The sequence below is a fragment of the Dermacentor silvarum genome, chromosome 5 (genome assembly GCF_013339745.2).
Source record: "Dermacentor silvarum isolate Dsil-2018 chromosome 5, BIME_Dsil_1.4, whole genome shotgun sequence".
NCBI lineage: Eukaryota > Metazoa > Arthropoda > Arachnida > Ixodida > Ixodidae > Dermacentor > Dermacentor silvarum.
Window position 1 is genome coordinate 26,498,270 of NC_051158.1, and position 21,230 is coordinate 26,519,499.

Genomic DNA, 21,230 nt, shown 5'->3' on the forward strand with positions numbered 1-21,230 from the left:
GCGTCAGCGCGCACAAGCAAACATGAATAGATCACACTCGATGACCGCAGACAACCACTGTCAAAACGCTGGCGTGAGCAAGCGCGGGAGCAGCGAGAGAAGGTTCGTGTGGTCTATCGCTTGAACGGAAAGTGAGCGGCGAAAGCACAGCGCGTACAAAGGTATGCCAGGGCCGTGTCAAAATTTCGTTTCATATAGAGTGAATAGAATACAGCCCTTTCTTTCTTTCTTTCGTTTTCAAATACAGCAAATTTCATTCAAATCGGTCAGGCGGTTGTCTCGTGAAAGCATTTCTGCGTTTTACAGGCATGTGAATCGGGAAATCCGAATTTTGTATCAGCTGGTTGTTACTAGTATTGCAAAATAGCTGTTCCACTGCCTGTAGTCAAGTATGTGCAATGGAATTTTGTGAGCGAGACAATGTCCACTAAGTCCTGCCCTGACGCTCTGTCATAACAGCAGCGGCGGTAATTGCATCGTTTTCAGTTAGTAGCATCCTTAATCAGCAACACGTTCACTATTGTTCAAATTTCCCGCCGTTCCACCGCGCCAGCATGTGGCGCCATGCCACGGTAACGGCTCGAAACATGATCGCTCCCGAGGTCGCTGTGCGGACGCCGCGTTGTGTCGTCAGCGCAGCTGTCTGAGCTGTGTATGTGTTCTCTCTCCTTCGCCCATCGCATTTCTGCACTCGTTCGCTCATCGCGCGCACTCTCAGCAAAGCGCGCTGCTGGAACCGTTAGCAAACAGGTCGTGGTGACGAGCGCCGTGCATCGTTTGTGCTGTCCTCTCTACGTAACCTGACGACGTTTACAGCGGTCATGAACAATCCGCGCGTGGTGGACCTTCGATCGGACACGCTGACCAAGCCGACGCCCGAGATGCGGCAAGCCATGAGGGACGCCGAAGTCGGCGACGACGTCTTCAAGGAGGACCCCACCGTCAACGGTATGAACGAGCAGCGCGGTTATTTACTGCTGTCCAATGCGAGTTTCAACACTTCGAAGCCGCGTTCAGAGCAGCGAGAGCAGACGGCGACACTACGGTGACACTTGGAGGGTGGCCAGTGAGTGAGCTCCAGATGACACATTCCGCTGTGTTGCGCGTGCGCAACTAGCCCGACAGCGCCGCCTGCTTGCCTCGCTAGGAAAGCGGGCCACACAGACTCGCGTACCAATGTTTGTGTTCTGTGGTATCGAGTTCCTAAATTTTAGTAGGAGCCCATGTTCTGTGCTGGAAGAGCGTTACGCACGGTTAACGCCATCGTAACCTGCGCGGCGCGATTGCCGTTGGTCGCGTTTCGGTTTCGGCCGTTTCCGCGGGTGATTCAAAAGCGAACGCACGGGCGCGGTCGCATAACGGTTCGATTTCCGAACCGTTATAAGACCGCGCCCCATCTGGCTTCTCTGACGCTTCCCAGCACTGAGAGAGGTTCTACTGGCTACGTCATTTGCCTTGCCTAAAAAAAAGTGATGTCGTAGTTTGGCCTGAAAAGCAAAGCTTCGATTACGAAAACAAATCATTAGGAATTAAGGATAGTAACTTTGTCGATCGTATAAATAATTGTAAACATTCGCTTACTAATTGAATTAACAAGCCTGCTGTCACGTGCGTACAGGCAAACACATCTCACTCGATGACCGCGGACACTCGCTGTCAAAACGCTGACGTGATGAAAGCGGGGAAGCAGCAGCTAGCGAATTTTTCCCTTCGCGCTGCCTCTCGTTTCAACGCGAACTAAGCGGCGAGAACACAGCGCACACGAAGCCATCGGCCCTCCGAGCGCATCGACTCTGTACCCACCACAGATCGCTTTCAAGATAGGTCCTGCGCGGCCGCGCTCGGCCGCGTCACACGCAGCCGCCGCCGGAGTAGAACACACCCCCTTGCTGCCGGCGCGCGATGGAAGACGGCGCGCGCGAGATCTAGCCACCATCCATATCGGCAGAACCCTTGCACTCTTTCACACTCATAGCATACGGCTCGCGGCCGCGATGTTATCGCACTTGGACTTTATACGGAACATCACGGCGACGGCGTAACTGCCCTGGAGCGTCCGTATGATTGCTATCGGGATGAAAAAAAAGAACATTCCTTTCCCATCGTCGCAGAAAAACAGTATTAACGCGTTCATCCTTTCTCGAATTCCAAACAGCCGTTCCCTGTCACGTTGAACCCAACAGTACTTGTGCGTATACTGACGCATTTGCGTCGACGGCAGACGGGACCTCAGGAAGGAGCCAACATCATGGGTCAGCTTTTCCCGGATGGTGTAGCTTCTCCCCCACCCAGTGCCTCCCCCACCTTCCAATGAAAAACAAACATGCACAATGAAAAAGAAAGGGTACGAGCTATAGATAGTTCGATTACGCGAAAAAATAGCCACTGTGCTCCTTATTTACTTTACCCCTCCTCTCATGCGCCAATAACTATAGCCCTCATCCGCCGGGCCCAAACCAACAACCGGCTTATAAACTCCAGCCCGTATGTGCACAATCCAACTGGCCTATCTCCTCACGGGGAGCCCACCACTGTGCCGTCACAGTGGCGGCTATACCCCAATAATCCCCACATGTTTACGGCACTGCATGTTACGGCACCCCTGAACCCACTTGCTAGTGGCTGACCACAACCGCCTGATGACAAGACCAAGTGTGCTTTGCGGTCTTCGTCAGCGACATCCTGAAGAACGCTGCAAGCCAGTCCCTGGACTGAGGACCCCCGACATATCCTACCCGCTTTTCCTTCCAATACATTGCATTCTCTCTCTCTCTCTCTCTGCATCATCCTTTCTTTGCGTTCTGCAGAGCTCGAACGTGTGGCGGCCGAGTTGATGGGAAAGGAGTTCGCTCTGTTCATGCCCACGGGAACCATGGGAAACCTGGCGTCAGGTGAGAGCAAAACATCTCATAAACTCCCCTCCCCTTTTCCATCCACCTCTATTCGCAGAGTGCTGACTCTTTCCCAGTCTGCTCTTTAACCTCTTATGGTACATTTCTTTTCCCTTGAAGCAAAAAATTTCGAATTGCAGTTCGCGATACCTGTTTACGTACGGGGTAAGAACGTCGAAAATTACTGTCATGTCATTTGCTATACCGGGTTATATTTGTAGACTGTTTTGAAGAAAACTGAAATGGGCTGGCACAAAGCAATGCCTTTGTATTCGCACGTTTTTGCACGTGCTGAACAAAATCCGACTGTTACCTTTCTGCTTCTTTATTCTTTACTTCCCTTCTTCTTATCTTGAACTTCCTTTTCTATCCGCTCTTCCCTAAATAGTAAGGCAGGCTTTGTGTTCCTCTCGGTGGCAGTTGCCAGCCTGCTCCTTCCGTATTCCCCTCTTGCGCACTGTATGCGAGTTTTCATATCAAATGCTAATAATAATAAACTCAGACGTGGTAAAGGTCTGTATTGTAGAGACGGCGACTTCAATGTATGCACGTGAATATATGCAGCCGCACGAGTTTCTTGTAGTGTTCACCCTCGTTTGGAAGCACCATGGATGCGCACAGCGTTTTCTCTCTCTACTTCTTCTGCTTCTTCTTTTTTTTTTTTTTTTATGAGTCAGAGATGCCGACACGCTGACGCGTTCTTGCTGGATGGCCACTGATGACGTCAAAACGTGGATTTCTCTCTCGCCTAAGCGTTTCGTTTAAACTTATGAGCCTCCCATTCGGTATGCCGCGATATAGCGAAAACAGGTTCGACGAACTTAATTAATTTCGTGTTTCTTTATTTATGTTCCTTTTTTATAATGCCTTCGCATTTATCATAACGCTCGGGCCTCGAGTTCGAAATGCAAGATGTCGGCGCGTTTTATATGGAGAGGATTGACGTTGGAGAGGTGTGACGTCAAGGGTCACGTGAGTGGGGTCGGGAGTCGGGAGCTTGATGGTGGGAGAGGAGGAGGCGGCAGTGGCGCACAATCGCGAAACGAGAGGGAGTCGAAAATGCTAACGCATTACAAGTCGCTCGAGTCTATAACGCGCGGTATAACCTGTGATGAGATCTCTTAAATCTCGCTGGGTTCCGCAGTGATGGCCCACTGTGACAGGAGGGGACAGGAGGTCCTGGTGGGCGACGCGTCCCACATCTTCCTCAGCGAGCAGGGAGGGACTGCTCAGGTACGTGCTATTTACATAACGAAGCGTTACGTAACGAAGATGACACGTGTGTGAGCGCGATCAGCGACAACGTCGTTCGCAATAGGCCGCAGTGTCTTGCAGTCTCACCGGCACTTGGCAAGCGCGGGAAAGGCTCTGAAACGTGAACCAAGCGATTAAACCTAACAGTGATTAAAAACTATCAATAGTACTATCGATAGTTTAGTCATTATCGAACTATCGATAGTGCGAGAAATATCGACGGTGCCGTACTATCGAGCGCATAAGTGCTATCAGTGCATCAGTGCTATCGATAACGTAAAGGTATATGTGACGTAGCGCACGTAAACATTGGAGCAAAAACTTGGCGACGTTTTCCTGTTCCGAATTGAGCGAACTGATGAGTGTTACTGATGGTAATTTATCGCAAAATGTCTTGTGCTATCACTAGCCTGGAATTGCGAAACTACCGATCGCACTGTCGATAGTTAACTATTGTAATACTATCTATTATACTACAGTGATAGTACTACTATCGAAAGTTTTTTTAACGTTATATATAAATAGTTTCATAGCGAAATATCGTAATATCAGCAATACTACTATCAATACTAACAGTATCAATAGTCCTTTTTGCACTATGGATAGTTTCAAAGACACTATCGATATTAGGGATACCCGCATTCATATTACGATAGAGTCATCCGCGCTGTATAGTATATGAATTGCCCGCGTTTTAGTGCGATAGCAATTTGCAACAAACTCGCCGGACTTCCTCTTGGCATCAATGCAAGCGGGCTAATCGCAGAAGCGCTGCAATCAAAGGCGTCGGTGGATCCAACGTCGCCTGACTGCAGTCCAAGGTTGTCCACATTACGCAAGTCCCTTATACGTATTTCTCAGAGGCGCTGCACAGGCGTATAGACGTACAAACCCGGCCGCGTGAATGCCATATATACGTCGCCATGTTAGATCAGTTGCAGCAGCGGCGGCTCGCTAAAACTCTCCCAAGCGCGTGCAGCGCATTGAGCGCCCCAATTGCTCGCCCAATGCAGGTGGCCTCGGTGCATAGTTGGGCCGTCCCGACGCAGAAAGACGGCCGGCTGCTCATCGAGGACCTGGAGTCTCGCGTCAGGTACCGCGACATACCCTGCCCCAGGACTGCACTGCTGTGCCTCGAGAACACGCACAACTTCTGCGGGGGCACCGTGCTCCCCGTCGACTACGTGGAACAGGTTTGTTGCTAGTCTCTCATTTTCTTGTGCTTCTTTGCGAAACGTATTCACTGGAAATAGCGAAATGCGCTTTGGTTTGACGCTTGAAACAGGAAAGGGACAGGACACGTGCGATCCGTCTTGTCCCTTTGTGTTTCGCGCTGACATTAATTTGAAAGTGCCCTTCGCGCGCAGGCTGCCCGGTTCGCCAGGAGCCACAAGATACCGTTGCACATGGACGGTGCGAGGATCATGAACGCGGCAGCGTACCTGGACCTGCCGGTCAAGGATCTCCTGAAGGGTTGCGACTCCGTCATGATGTGCATCTCGAAGGTGCGTGCGCAACCAATACTTGTCGCGATGCACGACAGAATGCCGCTGCTTGCATAAGTAAGCACGACGCAACCAGCACGAGGGAGAGATGCGCGCATGTCTACTCCTTTAAAACGTCCCAGCAAAGCGCACCACTCGAAACCGCTTTTCCCGCGAGAAGAAAAAAGCGCATGCGTGTATTTTCCAGTTACTTTTGTGCTTCGAATGCATAAAACGACGTTTTGTTAAGAAAGTAACTGGAACGCCAATTCTCGAAACTGGTGTCGTCCTGAGAATTCGTTCCAAGTGGATCCGCCTTGCGAAATCCGCGGCTAGAATTTGTAAATTGCACTATGGGCCATAAATTAGTTGGAAACTTTACTTAGTGAATTTTCGTTAATTAGCCAATTATGCATTGCAATTTTTTGTGCGAGTATGGTCTTCGAGTAGACCAGCTCATGAACAAGAATTGTGCTAACTGCCACAGGCCACCTTTAAAAATTTTTTGAAAGTTTTCGCTCAAGCACCCTGTATATAGGTTGGCAGCTCCTTAAACTTTTCTCTCGGGTAGCCTGAGTTACAGGCCAGCGCCGGTGACGGTTGGTTCTTGTTTCTCCAGGGACTCTCGTGCCCCATAGGGTCCTTGGTGGCTGGATCAAGGGACTTCATATACAAGTAAGCCACGACTACGGTACACGCGTCGTGTTTGTAGACCAGGAAATGCCTGAAAATGTAATAAGTGTTCCGAATACCCGTTTCCCGCGTCCAACATGCACTTCAAACAACTTGCGCAGCTGAGCCAGCAGAGATTTCTCACGCTTTGGTAATGTCGTTTCTCGAGTGGTTGGGGTACGGCCACCCACTCTATACGAACACACAGGCACGTACTCTCTTAAAAATTTTAGCCCTCCAGGTCTTGCCTTGTCCCCGAACAGATAATCGCCATTGATCTTGCGTACACCTGCTTGATTTAACGCCCTGCGGTCGTTACTTTTCTGTGAGGAACGCTATATCACGCTCACACGTGCATATCGAATATAGATTGATTTTTAGGGACAACATATAAGCCCCAAAGGGCGCAAATATTTCTCAGAGTGCAACGTCGTTTTGGAGTGGTTGGACACTCCAGAAACTCGGCTAACTACAGGTAGTCAGTGAAAACTTCTTTCGATGTACAGTAACTGATTTTGTTTTTGTATCTGACGCCATTTATGATAACTTTCTTTTTATTGTACTCTCTTAATGGAGTACTTTTACCCTCGTTCACCCTGCTTGGAGTCAATGGGTACACTCTGAGAACAGTTTACACCGTTTGGGGCGCATATCTGTCCCACAGCAATAATTGCTTTCTATCTTGCGTGGCTTTCCTTTCTGTTACACTACGCGCGCCCTGTACTTCAGGTCTCGAACGGCATGCGCGTCGTCACTTGGCTTTCCTTTCTGTTACACTACGCGCGCCCTGTACTTCAGGTCTCGAACGGCATTGCGCGTCGTCACTTGGCTTTCCTTCTGTTACACTACGCGCGCCCTGTACTTCAGGTCTCGAACGGCATGCGCGTCGTCACTTGGCTTTCCTTTCTGTTACACTACGCGCGCCCTGTACTTCAGGTCTCGAACGGCATGCGCGTTGTCACTTGGCTTTCCTTTCTGTTACACTACGCGCGCCCTGTACTTCAGGTCTCGAACGGCATGCGCGTTGTCACTTGGCTTTCCCTTTCTGTTACACTACGCGCGCCCTGTACTTCCAGGTCTCGAACGGCATGCGCGTTGTCAGCCTGACATAGCATTCCTGGCAGTAAAGTAGCGAGCGCAGTTTTCAATAAAGCATACGCAAGCGAGACAGATGGTGATTATAGCTGTAGGACAATATATGCCCGAAAGGGTGTAAAATGTTTTTAGAGTGTACAGTGTACACCACCGTACAGCACGAGTGCTGTCGAAAATGGAGTCAAATGAAGGCTATACAGTTACTAACACGAAAGCAGTTGCCGGTAACGCCGTTGTTCTTGTCTATCGGCAGTAATATAGCGCAAAGCAGGGACTGAACAATTATTTTTTTCTGATTTCCTACTTACGACCTTCCATGCACGCATGCCTGATACAAAAATGCGCAGCAGAACGCTCGTTACAAAGATTTCATCGGAACAGGAAATATACTTCGGTTTAAGCGGTATGTCGTTAAAAGCGGTAACTCTCTAATCGAGTTATTGCGCGCACCACATGCGCGGGAGCTCTTAAAACGTATCCGCCTGGCGGATCGAGGGTGCCTTAAAACAAAGGCATCCTCGATAGTTGCGACACGACAGCGAAATTCGGCTGACGCCCTTGTCCAGCTGTTATCGCCCGTCGGTGTTCATCACGTGATACGGTTCGTAAGAGCGCTGCCGCTACTGGAAGGAGTGACCTTCCCAACGCTCTTTGCCTCTCCAGGTTGATACGAGGAAAAAAAAAAGGAGGGGGGGGGGGGGGGGACGAAGCGCGAAGGCGCTTCGCACTTCGTATACCAAGCGGTATGTGGCAGTGTTCACACATAACAGCGCTACGGAAGTGGCCAAAAAGAACACAAGCGACAGGACCGTCCCGTCGTACGTGTTCTTTTCGTCCTCTTCTTATCATCATCATCATAATCAGCCTATTTTATGTCCATGGACTGCAGCACGAAGGCTCCCTGCGATTTCCAATTATCCCTGTCCCGCGCTTGCTGAGTCCAATTTCCACCTGCAAATTTCTTCATTTCATCAGCCCAACTAGTTTTCTGCCGTCCTCGACTGCGCTTCCACCCGCCGCGGTATAGCTTAGTCAGCCAAGGCGTTGCGCTGCTGAGCACGAGATCGCGGGATCTAAATCCCGGCCGCGGCGGCCGCATTTCGATGGAGGCGAAATGCAAAAACGCCCGAGTGCTTGCGCTGTAGTGCACGTTAAAGAACCCCCAGAAGGTCAAAATTAATCCGGAGCCGTCCACTACATCGTGCCTCATAATCATAACTGGTTTTGGCACGTAAAACCCCAGAAAAGAAGACTGCGCTTCCCTTCTCTTGGCACCCATTCTGTAACTCTAATGGTCCATCGGTTATCCATCCTACGCACTACATGGCCTCCAGCTCCATTTTTTTTTCTCTTCTTATATGTACACGCTATATCCGTCGTACGTAGCGGTGTTACGTGTGAACACTGTCGAGATGAACCAACGCGTCCAAATAAAGGCATTGTCGCGGTATCCGGCGTCACGGCAGTTCCAGTAATCTGTTTTCTAAGACTGACGAACACGCGGTCGGGACAACGCTAATTTCGAATAAAGAGGTGTTTCGAATAAAGCGAGGTCGTTATAACGCGCGCGGTCGCTCTCAATAACCGAGTGATGCAATCGTGCAGGGTGACGAGAGCTCGCAAGTGCCTGGGCGGAGGCATGCGCCAGGCGGGCATCATGGCCGCAGCGGGCCTCGTGGCATTCCGGACCATGGTGGCCAGAGTGCGCGAGGACCACGACAATGCGCAGAGGCTCGCCAGAGGTACGATGGTATATCGGCTCCTACATTGAGGGCTGAGTCAGAAATTTTCCTAGCCATACCTAACTGCCACGGTTGTCCAAGCTCCTTATAGCTGTCCCTGGCAAACTCTGGGAATACTTTAGCGTAGAACTTTCTGTGCGGGTCTGGTTAACTGACCGACGTGCCACCTGTATGAAACAAGGTGAAACTCGCAGTCGCCGAATGCCTGGTAACGAGTGTTTGAAATCGTAAGAGTTTGCTAATTAGGAAACGGAAAACTTAACGCAACAGGGGTTCAACCACCGCGGAAAGGCTGGATTGTACGTGGATTTAAATACGATTTGGCACGGCTTCGTTGAAGAAAGCAAACTGCGCCTTCTTTTATGGATGATGCCCACAGTAGAGTGTACTAGAACTATTGAGTGGCGCGACCGAAGCCGGCGCGCCTTGCATACCGTGTCCCCTTTTTTGGAGAAAGTAGCGGTGGCGCTGGCGTCGCCCACTCTTGAAGCAAGTTGGCGCGCTCCGGCCTGTGATGGGTGTGTGCGTGCGCGCGTGCGAGCTCTGCCGCACATTTGTGACTCAAAAAAAAAAAAAGGGGGGGGGGGTGAAGTAGCGTTTAAATCTCTGTGTTATACACCTGTGTGCAAGGCTGGGTACGCTCGCACGGGCCAAGGCCGCAAGGTATCGCTTTTTAAAGCTCCCAGAGATGAAGAGCGACGATTTGCGTGGGAGAGAAATGGGTGCAGACTTAATAAGCTCGTCGGCACTGATTGCACTGTGTCCGAGCTTCACTTTTAGCCTCACTTCACCGTGAGAGACTACGGGCACATAACGGAACAGAAGTTCGAGTGCCAGGGATGAAACCAATTCTTCGACCTGACGCGATGCCGACTATTTTGCTGAAGGTGCCTTGATATCTAACCAATAAAACACCGACACAGAAGTCACTGACGCAACGGCGTCAGTTCGCGCCTGATAATGACGCCGAAATTTGTTGCATTGAAGAGAGAATGCTTATTTAAAGCAACTGTGTGTAGCAGAATTATGATTTCAGACACTCTTTACGGAGAACCACGAAGGAGAGCGCGTGAAAAAAAAAAAAAAAAAAAAAACGGTACAAAGCTTAGAAGTCTGTAAATCTGCTTTAAAAACAGATATCGCAGTTGTGTGAACTGCATTTGTTAGAGCATCTCGAGCGGAAAAATGTTATATATCAATGTACAGCTTAGAAGAAATATTTACAATGCTTACGAACATTTTGGAAATTTCCTGCTAAGAAATTATGGGTGTCTTTCAGAGCAGTGTAAGGATTATAAACAGGGATAAGGTGCCTCAGAAAGGCTGGCCAACGTTTCGATAGGAGGACCTATCTTCGTCAAATGCGGCCTCGTCATCCTCGGCGGGTTAGTTTTAAAGGGTTAGTGGAGTGACGTCACGTCGATGTCCGCTGTGGCTGTCTGTAAAGGGGGAGACTGAAAAGAGAATGAGCGCCGGCGCTTGACTGGCTAGGCGCGGTTTCTAAGACGAGGGGACAAGAGCGGGAGAGCGAGACCGTCAGAGGGGGTTGGGGGAGCGAGAGGCGAGTGAGCGTTCGGAGGAGTCGTGGTTGGCGTGCGTTTGGGGTCCCTGAAGAGCCGGTCAGTGTGCGGGTCACAATACGAGTGGCCAGCCTTTCTGAGGCACCTTATCCCTGTTTATAATCCTTATTCCTCGTGTGCTACTCCATTAGTCAGCCATCTTTTTTTGATTTTGGATTTCAGAGCAGTGTATAATACATAAATTTTGCGCACTGCGGACATCCAAGTATACAGATGATTGCAGTATAAAAATTTGTGACATTTTTTAGTACTTAGTTAAATTTGATGCTTGCCTTTTGTTTTAGTTTAACAATATTTGTATAAAAAAGATTGACAGCTTTAATAAACATTCTGCTTCCTACACTTTGATCATTTGAAAGTTTTATTTCAAAAGACAACAAACCCAATCAAGAACGGTGCAGTGGATGCCGAGCAAATTGATATATTTTTTTTTCGCATGCATTTAGGTATAGGAGGTAGGTGTAAGCTTCTTGCAGCTCGAATAAGGATTCTGACTACAGACAATATCTATACCTTCGGCAGAATTGCGACTAAATGAAAAAAAAAATTATACTAAAAACGTGTGCTCGTTTATTTTTCTCGGGTGAATATACGTTTCACTGTCTAAGAAATGTTATCGCTCCGTGTAGGACGCATGTATCGGAAGTTTCCCGAATGTTATATCGATGGTTGTATCGGCTGTCTGTTAATTGTCACCGAACCTTGCGTAATCTGATTGCATGTATGCGCGACGCGAATTGTGTAGTATTTTCTGGAAGACACGCTGGCACCAGCGATTACTCTGGAACCTTCGATGACTGATACGTAGAGAAAGAGTCAAGTATAAAAGCCGACGCGCTCGACCCGCTGATCAAATTTTCAACTGTGTTCGCCGCTATCGTTGTACTTTGAGTGTAGCCGGTTTTCCTGCGCACAGGTTCTCCCACTGAAGAGTTAGTTTTGCGATTCACGGTTTTGCTGCTGTATTCTCGACCGTCACTACCACTTGACAATACAGTTATTGCAATACTGCTCACACACTCCGCTGTGCTCATTAGAATGCGTCTTGTACAGGAAAATTTATAATTAAGCAAGCAATAAAATGAATGACGGGCATTGATCGCTCCAATAGCGACGTTTGATCCAATTTCCAAGCAGCAGATTAATAATACGTTTTCTATAATAAGGTTATTGTCGCGCTTCACCAATCATCTTACAATCATTTTGCGCGTCATAAAAAAAAAAAAAAAGAAAACCCTCTCCGATCATGCCAGGTGCTCGCCCGGCGCAGATGAATTGTAGCTGGGACAGTAATGTAGTTCAGTTGCGATGCAACATTAATTTCTACGTTCCTTTCGTGGAAACTCTCCGTTTCTGCAAACGCACCGGCAAGCTGCCGCCTGTGAGGCCGGACAACGCTTTCAAGAGTGGTCGACTACAGCGCCGCCGCTACTTTTCCGCACGAAAAGGCCCTCTCAACGGCTGCCGGTCGCGCCACTCAAAATATTCTAGTACACTCTACCCACAGCATGGCGGCAAGGACGTATTTCCGGTTCCGCAGTCACTTCCGGCATGTGCATGTCCTCAAAAGCATGGCCTTCGAGATCAGTTTCTGTAGATTTGGATGCCACCTATTTTTGGTCGTTCAGCCGTGCTGCGTGCTTGTCATACAACATTTCTTCAGAGCAGTGAAGCGTTAAACATTGACGGCTACTTCACTCTGTTATGTAACTTCGACTGCGAAATTGCCGCGCGACTGGCCGCTCGGGGCACTTTGCGTGTATTCGCGGGCTTCTTTCACGCTCGGAAAAATGCTTTTATGTAGCACGCATTGAGCAGCAGAAAGCTGTATCGGGAGTTTTTCGTGTTGCTCCACAATTTTCTCATCGACTCTCTTGATCTAATGATAATATGTGAGAAGTTTCTTAATGAGCTAAGACTAATTATGTTATTAGGTGAATGCAAATAATAATCTGAGTACCTCCAAGCGACGGCAACCAGCATCACCTTACCTCTGTCCAGCTACGTCGCATTTGCATATTTAAATACATTTGCTAAGGTTACGTGGTTACCCTGCACATATGCACAACCAACACCGGCCGCTCAGCGGGAATTCGTGTTGCGAGGCCTATTTTGACCGAAGCCCGTTTGAACTGAGAAGTTGCACTTCCGCACGATCTGGTTCTTTGCAGGCATTAGTCTGCAGGACAACCCGTACATCGCCGTGGACCTGGGGACGGTGCAGACCAACATGGTCATTTACGAATTTCGAGACACAAGCCGGCTGTCGCCACTCACCTTCTGCGTGCGCCTCGACCAGGTTATGATCTCTCTATTGGAACTGTGACAGTCTTTGTCAAAAGTACACGGGGCTACATTGCCCGCGACCGCCATACTGACTACAGGAAGTTTAAAAGTGTTTCTGTGGAATGCCAGACGCTCCAACGCACTGAGGAATAAAAAAAAAAGAAAGAAAGAACTCGTATTCTACATGCGGAGCGATCGCCAGGAGTGTCATTATGCAGTGTCACGGGAACCCCAGCACACAACCGAACGACTTATGCAGGGCGTCCCAGATATCATGCACCGAGTTTTAAAAAAAATACAGAAAGAGCAGGATGATTCTACGTGAATTATACCAAGAACATGTTGTTTAGGGTCTTTCTGAGAGACTTCCTGTAATTTGTTTAGTTGCTGACATCCAATGTTTAATTAAAGTAAATACGTTATTTTTATTAGTTCTAATTGCCAGTGTCAATCAGGCGGTTGTAGAGAGAATCGTTGAGGTTTTTTTTTTTTCAGAAAGGCACACATCGCGCTTTTTTTTTTTTCCTTTTTCTCGCGGATAGAGAAATATTACCACATGCACAGTGCACATATGATATTCTTCATATTTCGCATGCTTTCACTACTTACCGGAAAAAAAAGCGGACGTACGACGTGTACCTTCCTATAAAAACACCTCGTTTTGACGTGCCGTACTATTCTCTACAATTGCCTCAGTGACATCTTGACAATTAGACCAACAGTTAAAAAGTTGGATAATAACATTTAATACAATAATTGGATGTCAATGACTAGGCAATTGCTAGCGGTTTTCTTTTACAAGACTCTCTCTCAACAAGACTGAACAACGTGCACTTGGTCTTAATCGCGTAGAATAATCCGTTTTCTTTTAATTTGGTTTATGATAACTGAGACACCCTGTATAGTGAATCCAGGGAAAACACGGGATCCCTGGTATAGTGAATCCAGGGAAACAAAATTCAAGACGGTTACCAACACAAGAACAAGGTGAGAGCAGGAGCCAACGATTCGACAAGTGGACTTCTCTTCTTCAAGGCCTTGAAGGCCTTGAAGAAGGCCCAAGGCCTTGAAGAAGACAAGTCCACTTGTCGGAACGGGCCCAAGGCCTTGAAGAAGACAAGCCCACTTGTCGAAACGTTGGCTCCTGCTGTCACCTTGTCCTCGTGTTGCTCAACGTCCTGTATAGTGAAGCAGCAGAGTAGCCCGTATACTTTTGACAAAGACTGTACATCGTTTGTTCGCACGTACACGCTCGCGAACAAAAGTTCTTGTGGTGCACGTCGTGTCGCAGATTTTCGCCCCCTTGTTGTTCCTTTACATATCGTTCTCAGGCTCGAAGACAGCTCGGACATGATATAGCTGTGCAAGTCGGTTCTATTAGCGACTGCTATGTTACAGACGTCAAAAAGCTTTTTTTTTTTATGTGCGAGCATTCGGAGTGTCAAAGCGAAAAACAACAACAAGAAGGTTGAAGCGAAGCAATCAACCTAATTTATAGGCACCTCGCCGGAAGCACCACAGGGGCTGCCTTTTATTATTTTTTTTTCGTAAACGTTTCTCGCTCTCTCTGTCTATAGATAAATCAAACGTCTCCTCATGCATTTTTTTTGCATGAAAACATCTTTTAGTGGCCCACGCACACGTAGGTGAAGGTATAACATCGCGTAGTAGTTCGGCATATTGAAACTATACATGCTGGATTTTCTAGTCGACGCGTGCTATTCGAAAGACACGTCACGGCTGCTATTCGTCGTCTGTGATGACGCACCTGTCCATAAATAAAGGCCGAATCGGTGAAACTTTTCACGAAGGCCGACGGTACAAGAACGCGCTCGAAACAACTTCAATATAAGCACACGGCTCCGCTCGCACCCGACATTATATCCTGAACCCGCGAATATATCTTACGCAATCGCTTCTGAGTTATTCTTGGGAAAAAAACTGAAGGGAATGTGCATCGCAATGAACCAGGGCTCGCACGAGGATATGGCCAGCAACTATCCCGAGTCTTCAATTGTTCGCATAGAGCTAAATGACTATACCATACAACGGCGTGATTAACCATGCTCGAACAAGGAATGTCTTTGTAGCCAACGCTTCGACAAGGGGATGTGACTTCGTCAGGATCCGTTGCTGCCGTGACGAAGGTCCCCTTGCTCCAGTGGAACAAGGGACCTTGCAAGTGACGTTGCTTCTCCAGGGACCTTGCTCAGCGGAGCAAGTTCCCTGGAGGGTTCCCTCCAGTGACACTCCTTGTTCAACCACGGTTAATCACTTGAATTCAAGACCACATCTTCCTGTCAACTCGCGTATCGCTTGGGATGGTTACAATGATCGAAGTCCTCCACAACACTGCCGAGGTGCAACAGTTCGCATTGACTTTATTTTTGCCCCCCCCCCCCCCCTCCTCTTTTTTTAGGTGACGAAGAGGGAGTACGATGATCTCCAGCAGGCCGTCACGGTGAAGATGATTCCCATCAGCCTGACCAAGGCCCGCGCTGTCCTCTACAACGGCGTCAGCGCGGACGACGTTGACGCGGCGCTGGTGAAGATGCGTTACGTCATCGATGAACTGTGCCAGTCCGCCGGTGCATAGTCCTAACAACTTAGATGCACGCGCGAGCGTTACATAATCGCGCGCGCATGCGCACGCTCGACGATCGAGGCACCTTGAATTTTCGCCTCGAGGCACCTTGAATGCTCGGAAATCGACGAGGCACCTTGAATGTTCGCAACTCGGAAATGTTTCGACTGAAGCTTAGTTGGTATGGCGTGACTGTATGGTGCACGATTGCGACGCTAAGGCGACACTCGAGGGCACGTCGACGCGTTAAACGAACACGTGTATACTTGTCCGCGTCGTGTCCAAGCGTGTGTCACGTTATCAGTTCAGAATCACACACCATACAGTCATATTTGTCGCAGTATAAACAACTAGGAAAAGTCTTCAAACTCGGTGTTCCCAAACGCATCTGAATGCCAGAGCCACACACCGGTCCTTCGGAGTTGGCGAAGCGCTTGGATTTTCAAGGAATGATGCTGACTCCCCTTTCAAAGTTACCCTTCTTCCACGGAATTCGATTGGTTGGTCAATCGGGATGGAGTTTAATATTCCAAAGTAAGTAAGGCTTTGAACGCTATTGCGGGAAAAAAATTCGGATTGATTCTGACAACCTGGAGTTCCTTAGTGTGCACTCAAAGCCGCTCTTGCATTTCGCTCCTATCGAAGTACCGACCGGGGACCGATACCCACGGCTTCGTGTTCAGCAGCGAGACCCCCAACCGCCACTCCGGGTCTCCACCAATTGGTTCACCAGCCACTACAGTCCTCGCGTAATAAAGAATGCCACCGTGCAGATCTGTTATGCATGCCAAACTGTTAATTGCGATGTTCCTTTCCTGGTTCTTACTGCGGCTCACGCTGCATGATACTATGCGATGCTCGCAGAGTAGCGAAGAAGGCATCTTAGTGACATACCTCACGACATCCGCCTCCTGACAACGCCATCACACCTCTGTGAACGCAGTACACAACAAATGAGACACTCCCTGGTTGTTGAGAATGAAAATGGAATACTTATTTTCATGACAACAGGATAAGAACAACGTTGGTTTTCAATTGACCAGCTTCAGCTGCCGAACTGACAGAAAGGAACTGGGGCCCGTAGTCACAAAAAAAAAAAAAAAAATTACGCGAGAAGCGTTCGTAAGAGCAGCTTCGAGACGATGGTGATGGTAGACGGCCATTTGACATGGATACAGCGCTTACGAGCAAAACACTTTCTGTATTCGGCGTCTAGGCCCGCATTCACTAAAGCTCTTACGCTATAGTTGTTCGAATTACAGTCAATCCTGATGATCGACATATTATTAGCGAAGGCGGCTATCCAGTGGTAAAGAGTGCTTACGAACGAAAAATCTTTGCGAATACAGCCCCTGGCCTTTCAACAGACTATGGTACTTCCCTGTATCGTTGTCTTTTCTATCGCTAAAGTTTCCATTTCCCCCTCTAAAGCAATAGAAAGAACGGATGTAAAAATTGACAGGTGATTTAAATGCGAAAGCATGAAGACTTGTCTAAGTTATCACCTTAAATTAAACTCCACCTTAATCCACCTTGCTCTAATTCGTACCAACCTTAATCCACTTTAATCCGCCTTAATCTAATTTTGGAAGTGGGCCAGGTCCGACGCCGTCGCTGTTTACGGTGAGGTTTCGCAGTGCGAGCCGCAGCAGGTCCAGCGCCGGAAACGTGACGTCATCAGTTGGTCACGTGGGTTTTGGTACCGTCGGATGATAACGGACGCTGGAATTTCCGCTTCATGGGCGCATGTAATGCTTTTGCAATAAAAGGCAGGAACGTTAACCAGAGGTATATAGTTCTCGTCTGCGACACAGTGTACTTTGTACGCTTTCAAGTTACTCTTAGCCGCAGAAAACAGTCCATTGTTCGGGTGGCTCCCGACTATACTGGTTTCAAGTACAGCACGCAGTGCAACTAGCGCAACAACGGGGACACTGGCCAGCACTGTTGCAAACCGCGAGAATGAAGTTGAAACGGCGAGTGAAGAGCGTTCGCCACTGAAAAAAAAAATGTGTTGCGTTGTGTGTGAAGCTTTGCGTTGGCGTTTTCGTCGTGCGTGTCGTTTCATTTGTCGCCCAACGCAGCATGACCCACGTCGTCAACCAGGCTGATTACAATCTCCAGACTCTTGTTCAATAAACATCTCTCTCTCTCTCTCTCTCTCTCTCTCTCGCACGATAGCGGCAACGGCATCAGTTCTACAAATAACGGAACGCGTTGATGATGATGGCGATGACTTAAGGCTGTGGCACATACCCACTCACGGGGATTGGCCAAGAGTCGGGCAGATTTTTACACATGTGCTAAGCGAATAAATTTAGAGATCCACGATTTCGATGAAAAAGGTAAAGCGAGTAAAATCCAAAGACGATTCAGTGAACACTCGTTGCAATCGAACACAGCTCGCGACGCGTGTCTCGCGCGAGACACAGCTGAGCGCGTGAGAGGGAAAAGGCCCGAATCGATGACGAAGAAGACGCAGAAGAAGCCTTGGCGGATCCCGAACCGCCGCGGGTCAGCCCCGAGTTGCCCGTCTTCGGTGGACGTCCGAGGTCCCCCGAAGAGCCGCCGAAGACTCCGCGCCCTGCGGAGACGACGTCGTCGGCACGCGCGTCGTCTCCCTACTCGTCAGGGCCCCAGAGTCCTCCGCCGAGACCGGAAGGAAGATCCGGCAGCCGCTGCCCAATGGAGACCGTCCCGCTAGCCGACCAATCCTGCCATCGTGCAGGTACGTGTATGGTTAAAGTCGACACGCGTCAGCCTTTTTCAAAAGGATGAGATGTTATACTAACCATAGGCATATCTACCAGGTAGGCAGGCAGGGGGTGGAGAGCAAGTGCCTCCTTTGCCCACCCGGCAGATACGCCTATGGTTTAAGTTACATGGAACACCCTGTATATGGGCTCTGTCTCAAGGCAGTGAACAAGAATGTAAGACAACGTATACGAGCAACATTAGTGATAGAGTGGTGTGGCAATATAACCCGCATATACGCACGTCATGTAAGAAGGCGTGGCATATACACATACGTAAATATATTTGGAGGGCCTGCGTGGTTGGGGATGACTTTTTCGGCCGCAGACGCCGAGGTCTGATTTTCTGTGACACGGGGTCCTTAACGCTGTCGCGTTAAAAATGTTACGCGTAACGTTAAGAGACAGGAAGACAGCGGTGTGTATTGGAGAGCGAGCGGAGGTTACCGATATTCTATTTAACATTAAGAGAACAGCATGGAGTTAGACGGGACACATGTAACGTGTAGGGAAGATAAGCGGGGTGTCAAAAAGCTGGCGTGAGACCGGTGTAAAATTGAGATCGATGGGAGAGACGTTCGTCCTGCAGAGGACATAAATATAGGCTGATAAACTAGATATAGATTCCGCCTTTGCACTGTAGTGGCGTAGCCAGGAGGAGGCCGGGGGGGGGGGGGGGGGGAGCCCGTAAGCTTCCCACCTTACGCCCCAATCAAAAAAAAAAAAAAAAACGATGCTGGCTACGTCGCTCCAGGGAAGGCTATAGGGAGCGCGTCAGCCATTCGGTAACGAAAGCCTGCTGCGTGTGCCAGTCAAGCGGGGAGGAGGAAAGCTCACCCACTGTGTGCCACCGATCCTTCCGTGAAGCTTCTATTCAGTCGTGTTAGTCAGAGGGCAATCAGGGGCGGACAATGGGAGAGCCCTCCTCCTGGTTCTGATTTATTGCGATAACAATTATATTGACACTCCAGACACATTTCCGTCGTCGGAGTCGCGGCGATGATCCGTATAAAGTCACGACAGCAATTATATGAACACTCCAGGCGCATTCGCCATCGGCGTCGCCGTGATGTTCCGTATAAAGTCAAAGTGCGATAACACTATTTTCTGGTTGGCTGATTCACTCGATTGCACTGAGTTTCTGAAATAGTGTATATATAGGGGTGAGTTTGGTGCATTTGGAACCATGCTTCGCATTCTTTAAGAAGTATAAAAACAGCTCACTGATTCGCGATCGAGGTGGGTGCATTCCGATGGTTGATAGGCGCGTACTAAAGATACGTCAACAGAATAAATGCGGTGACCCCCCGACCACCCTTCAAGCTACGACAGTCGCAGCTGTTGATCTGAGACTGGTAAACTCCTTAACACCTATTTCCCTCTCCTCCTTCTATCCACAGGAATACTGACAAACGTTGCCGGCGGAGGCGTGTGCCTCTCCCGGTGTCCGCCGTCAGTGACGATCGTTGTCCAGTCGCTCCCAAATACAAACGACCCCGTGGTGCTGGCCCCTCCGTGCCAAGCACCTGCCACGTCGACCGCCGAAGAAGGACGTCCGTTACACTCACAACGCAGTCCGAACACTTTCTTGCCTTACGTCAACAGTCATCCTCTCGTGCTGCCACAGCTGCTGTCGCTCCACGTACCAAGATCGAAGGTGTCCCACTGCCGCCACGACACGACTGTGGTTCTCCCCTTTCTCGTGTCCACATTGGCTCTGAACCTGCTGCCCCTACTCGCCTGTGCGCTTCTACGCTACCACAAAATTGGGTTTCCGCGGGTGTCTGCATCGCAGCCAACGAATCGCGGCCGGGACTGCGTCGTTAGCGCCGGGCTGTCCACCGAAGAACAGTCGACTACGCGGCGGGCCGGCATCACCACTGGTTGCCAACTGAAAACGACAGTTACCTTGTCGCTATCGAACTGTGGTGATGACGTCGGCCAGACGGTTGTCGTCCCAAATCCACGAGATGTGCGGTCGTCGACCGACAGTGACCTCGTCGACCGTGTGCGACTCCTCGCCTAATAGCGTATAAGCTGACTGGGCTAGTTGGTTGATGACTCGGCAGTTCTCCGCCCTGCCACTGCTGGTGCTCCGCGTGTAGTGGACAATACGGAGCCATAGCCTGAGGCTATGCACGAGCGAACCGGCAGACGAGGCCAAGCGATTTCAGCACAGCCCTCAGAGCTTGTGGCTTTTTCTTGGCTGCCAAAAACATTTTTTTTTTTTTTAAGGCGCAAGGAATGCCGGCTTCCTGCTTGAAGTGGTCGTGACGGCATCGAGTGTCTGGAGGGGCTGCTTGTGCGCTGCGGTGACTTAACTGTAAAAAATTGATGTTCCATGTCACGCACTGGCGACGTTCTGGCAACGTACAGGTGCGGGCCACTGGCTGAAAAGCGTTTTTTGTTGGTTTTGACTTTGTTTTGTTCTTTTATATAGTTGAACGAGCAGCCGCGAAGAAAAGCTTTTTCATTTCCTGAATTTTTTTTTCTAAGCACGGAGCTGCAAACCAATAAAGAGTGTGTGTGTTGCCTTTTCTTTTTTCTTTGCTTGCTACTGGGAGAGCTTGTTGCACAGCTCGGACCCGGGCATCCAAGACCGGATCCTCAAGCGCGCGCCCATGAGGTCGCCAGTATACTTGACCCGCTGGCCATCTATTAGGGCAATGTAACCCGGCCCTACACAACTATCCGACTAAATAAAGGTTTATTTTTTCTCTCTCATTATCCACGGGTGGGTGGGTAGAGATAGCGAAAAAAGTAAGTTTAGTTTACAAACAAGAACCTGCAGCTTCAGCGCAGTCAGGCGTAAGGTTCGAGCTCCACTGTGTAGCCGATATGAATCGTCGAAGACCTGGCCAACTCCCAGTGTCGTCGCAGTCAGGGGGC

General features: G+C 49.2%; 2 protein-coding genes across 3 annotated transcripts; both read left to right on the forward strand.

The window, feature by feature from the left end:
* The first annotated feature begins 480 nt into the window (after window positions 1-480).
* On the forward strand, window positions 481-16,182 carry LOC119453128 (uncharacterized). Of its 2 annotated transcripts, XM_037715131.2 has the most exons (9): window positions 489-948; window positions 2,808-2,891; window positions 4,036-4,124; window positions 5,159-5,338; window positions 5,513-5,650; window positions 6,249-6,304; window positions 9,002-9,138; window positions 12,890-13,017; window positions 15,424-16,182. In XM_037715131.2, the coding sequence occupies exons 1-9, from the start codon at window positions 822-824 to the stop codon at window positions 15,598-15,600; spliced, it is 1,116 nt and encodes a 371-aa protein (XP_037571059.1). In that variant the 5' UTR covers window positions 489-821; the 3' UTR covers window positions 15,601-16,182. The 2 variants fall into 2 exon arrangements, with proteins under 2 accessions (XP_049523519.1, XP_037571059.1); XM_049667562.1 differs by lacking the exon at window positions 2,808-2,891 and having other exon boundaries at window positions 481-948.
* Window positions 16,183-17,811: 1,629 nt separating this feature from the next.
* LOC125945566 (uncharacterized) lies at window positions 17,812-20,880 on the forward strand. Its single transcript, XM_049667563.1, has 2 exons — window positions 17,812-18,316; window positions 19,742-20,880. Exons 1-2 carry the CDS (start codon window positions 18,274-18,276, stop codon window positions 20,365-20,367), a joined length of 669 nt encoding a protein of 222 aa, XP_049523520.1. The 5' UTR covers window positions 17,812-18,273; the 3' UTR covers window positions 20,368-20,880.
* The last annotated feature ends 350 nt before the right edge of the window (window positions 20,881-21,230 follow it).

Excerpts from the sequence above, each read along its gene's own strand:
- LOC125945566 (XM_049667563.1), top strand. The coding sequence starts at position 18,274 with ATGGAGACCGTCCCGCTAGCCGACCAATCCTGCCATCGTGCAG. Across the intron at positions 18,317-19,741 it reads CCAATCCTGCCATCGTGCAG|GAATACTGACAAACGTTGCC; the intron begins GTACGTGTATGG and ends TTCTATCCACAG.
- LOC119453128 (XM_037715131.2), top strand. The coding sequence starts at position 822 with ATGAACAATCCGCGCGTGGTGGACCTTCGATCGGACACGCTGACCAAG. Across the intron at positions 949-2,807 it reads GGAGGACCCCACCGTCAACG|AGCTCGAACGTGTGGCGGCC; the intron begins GTATGAACGAGC and ends TGCGTTCTGCAG. Across the intron at positions 2,892-4,035 it reads CATGGGAAACCTGGCGTCAG|TGATGGCCCACTGTGACAGG; the intron begins GTGAGAGCAAAA and ends TGGGTTCCGCAG.